Genomic DNA, 3,211 nt, shown 5'->3' on the forward strand with positions numbered 1-3,211 from the left:
TAAATTAAATTAAAAATTTAAAAATAACATAATATTATTAATTATTTTATTAATTATTTTACATATATCATATACATATATACTAAGAGAATAGAGATATATATTGTCTAATTTCGATCCCGTTCTGCTCCATTAAAAACCTACCCTACATTGAATTTAGTAAGTATCCATTTTGATTGAATAAGAATTGAGTGAATATCTCTAAATTTGGATAGTATTATCATTTCTATGTCTAATAATTTTAAAATTAAAAAAAATATATACTATTTATATTAGTGTTTAATTTTTGTAAACTCAATCTTGAGTCATTTTTAGATTTAGATTATTAACTTTTTTAACCACTAGTTTAGGTTTACAAATAATCATTCGTGAACTTTGTCAAGGTTTGAAAGTTGAAACATTTTCTTAAGCTCCTAATTATGAAGCTTTGAAACACTTCATTCTTAGTTAAAGGCCCTGTGTTGTTTACAAATGATTGCTTTTATAAGCCCTTGTTATCATTAACGAGGTGATTGAAATAAAACAAAAATAGATAAAAAATTTTGTTAATACGTGTTTTAAGAATATATTTAAAAAATATTATAAAAAGAGTTTGACTAAAATTTTTTAAAATCTTTTTTATATTTTTAATGCATTAAATATATTTATAATTTATAATAAAAAATTATCATATACTACTCTTAAAATAAGTCTTAACTAAATCTTTTCATAAATTAGATTAAGATAAATAATATTAACTACAAGGAAATAAAAGTCAGAAGGAAGTACTATATAAATCATCTTTTTTATGCTGAGGTTTAAAATGAGTGGTGGAATTTATTTGTTGATCCATACCTATTTTCACCCGATTTGAAAAAGGGAACATGACATCAAACTTACCCTTACTGCTACTACTATATATATATACCACAAGGTTGAGCAGAAAACAAAAAAGAAGAAAACAAAAAAGAGAGTAATAATTAACACTAGTTCACTTGAAGACAAATAAAAAAAGTTAATTGTTAAGAGAAAATGGAAAAAAGAAGAATTTACATATAAGGGAAGTTGTTTTTTGACATTGGATATTCTTATCCCCATTTATACTTTTGAAAAGGAAATACCTTTTTCTCATCTTGGGCAGTCACAAAGATGAAGGAAGCACAGTTACTACTCCCATTTATATACACACAAGGAAAGAGGGCAAACATAAATGTATAAGCCCTCTTCAACTCATTTTTCATTTCATAGCATTCATTTTTCCACTTATTAAACAACAAAAATTCAAGCTAATTAAGCCTTTGTGAAGTTTGAACAATCACATCAAATTAAAACGTAGCAAAGCAAGAACAAGAACAAAATTGAGTACTTTCTCTCAAAATTGAGTACTTTCTCTTGAATCTTTCTACCATGAACCACTCTTCAGCAGATCATGATCGGGATCAGTACCTAAAGAAGCGAAAATCGAGTGCTGATTCCTCATCAAGCATGAGGAAATCCAGCGCAAGGAGAAGATTCAGCAGCAGCAAGAATTCGAACAACAACGACGGAGGCGGAGGCGGAGGCGGAGGCGTGTCGACGACGCTGAAGCTGTACGACGATCCATGGAAAATAAAGAAGACGTTAACGGACAGCGACCTCGGGATCCTGAGCAGGCTGTTGCTGGCAGCTGATTTGGTGAAGAAGCAGATCCTTCCGATGCTGGGCGGCGATCACGCTCGGGCGGCGGAGACGGAAGAAGGAACTCCGGTGAGAGTGTGGGACATGGACACCAGATCCATGCACCACTTGGTCCTGAAGCGTTGGTCATCTTCCAAAAGCTATGTTCTTATTGGAAAATGGAATCAAGATTTCGTCAGAAGACGGGACCTCAAGAAAGGCGATGAGATTGGCTTCCACTGGGATCCCTATAACTGCGCCTTCAACTTCTGCGTTCTTACACGCGCCTCCTCCTCCTCCTCCACCTGATCCACCATGTTAGTCCCCCATTCTTCCTCATTTCACATCTTTCAATTGCTTCCACAACAAACACTAAACTCTTCTTTTTCACTCATTTTAGACATAAAATAACAAAAATCTTATCTCCATGCTAAATTTTAGAGTGGGATTCGAACTCGAGACTTTTATGTGAAGATGGAGAGATTATACTATTTGAGTTATAACTTGTTAGCTATCACATCAGTCTATTATTCGTATAAAATACATATTAAAAATAAATTAATAATATTTTTTGTTTCATATTTTTATTTGCACATTTTATAAAATTATTGTTTACAGAGATAGTTAATTTAGTGACTGATCTTTTACATATATAAAGTATAATTGATAAAATAATGTTGCTGCAATCATTACTAGCTACTTGTTTTCTTCCCCCTCAGAAAATTCACTTGTTGTAGTAATGTATTAATCCGTTGCAGTTAATTCCAAATTAATCTGATAAACATGATGAGTTTCTAATAAGTTGTTGATTGGTTTCAGGCAAGGGCACTGCGCTGTGCATTGCTACCATAAAATGCAAATGTTCCCTGTGATTGGGTTAAGAGCCGTAGATGGCTATAAAAAGTATTCAATGTATGTTGTACCAGATGAGAAATTAAACTACTGTATTTTTCATATCATTGTTAGTGCTCAACGTCTGTAATGACTCCAATTTCATTTAGTTTCAAGAGTCAAGAATTTTAAATAAATTAACACAACATCCATTCGAGCTAAATTCATGATAAAAAGTTATGCCTACTAAATTCTGTACGAATAAAATTTAATTTTCATATATTGTTAGTAAGACAAAATTACATAAATAAATTAAATATGTATTATTATATTAATAAAAATAATTAATTTTTAATTTAATTTAATAATTGTATAAAATTATTTATATTATTAATACATCAAAATTAAACTCCTGTATATAAGAGAATCGGAATAAAGTAGTATTTAAAGAGAAAAATTATTAGATAAACCCTGATCCTAGAAACTGAAATCTTAATTGTTTTTCCATATTAAGTGGCACTAGAGGTTTTGGATCTCACGTGTTGACATTCTCTTAATGCACTACAATAGATGCAGCGATAATAGATAGGTATATTTATTCTCATTACTTAGCACTAATAATGTTGTTCTTTGAATCCTCGCAGAGTTCAGTTAGCAGTTGTACATATACTATATATAATAATACATATAATTAAATAATTTAAATTGGTCGAATGGCCAAATCATTATGTGAATGATCAAATTA

The 3,211-nt window shown here is 30.5% G+C and overlaps 1 protein-coding gene across 1 annotated transcript; it reads left to right on the forward strand.

The window, feature by feature from the left end:
- The first annotated feature begins 1,220 nt into the window (after nt 1-1,220).
- Nucleotides 1,221-2,580, forward strand: LOC107470881 (B3 domain-containing protein At2g33720-like). Its single transcript, XM_016090296.3, has 2 exons — nt 1,221-1,952; nt 2,455-2,580. The coding sequence occupies exon 1, from the start codon at nt 1,387-1,389 to the stop codon at nt 1,942-1,944; it is 558 nt and encodes a 185-aa protein (XP_015945782.1). The 5' UTR covers nt 1,221-1,386; the 3' UTR covers nt 1,945-1,952; nt 2,455-2,580.
- Nucleotides 2,581-3,211: the final 631 nt, after the last annotated feature.

Source organism: Arachis duranensis, chromosome 10, assembly GCF_000817695.3.
Source record: "Arachis duranensis cultivar V14167 chromosome 10, aradu.V14167.gnm2.J7QH, whole genome shotgun sequence".
Lineage (NCBI taxonomy): Eukaryota > Viridiplantae > Streptophyta > Magnoliopsida > Fabales > Fabaceae > Arachis > Arachis duranensis.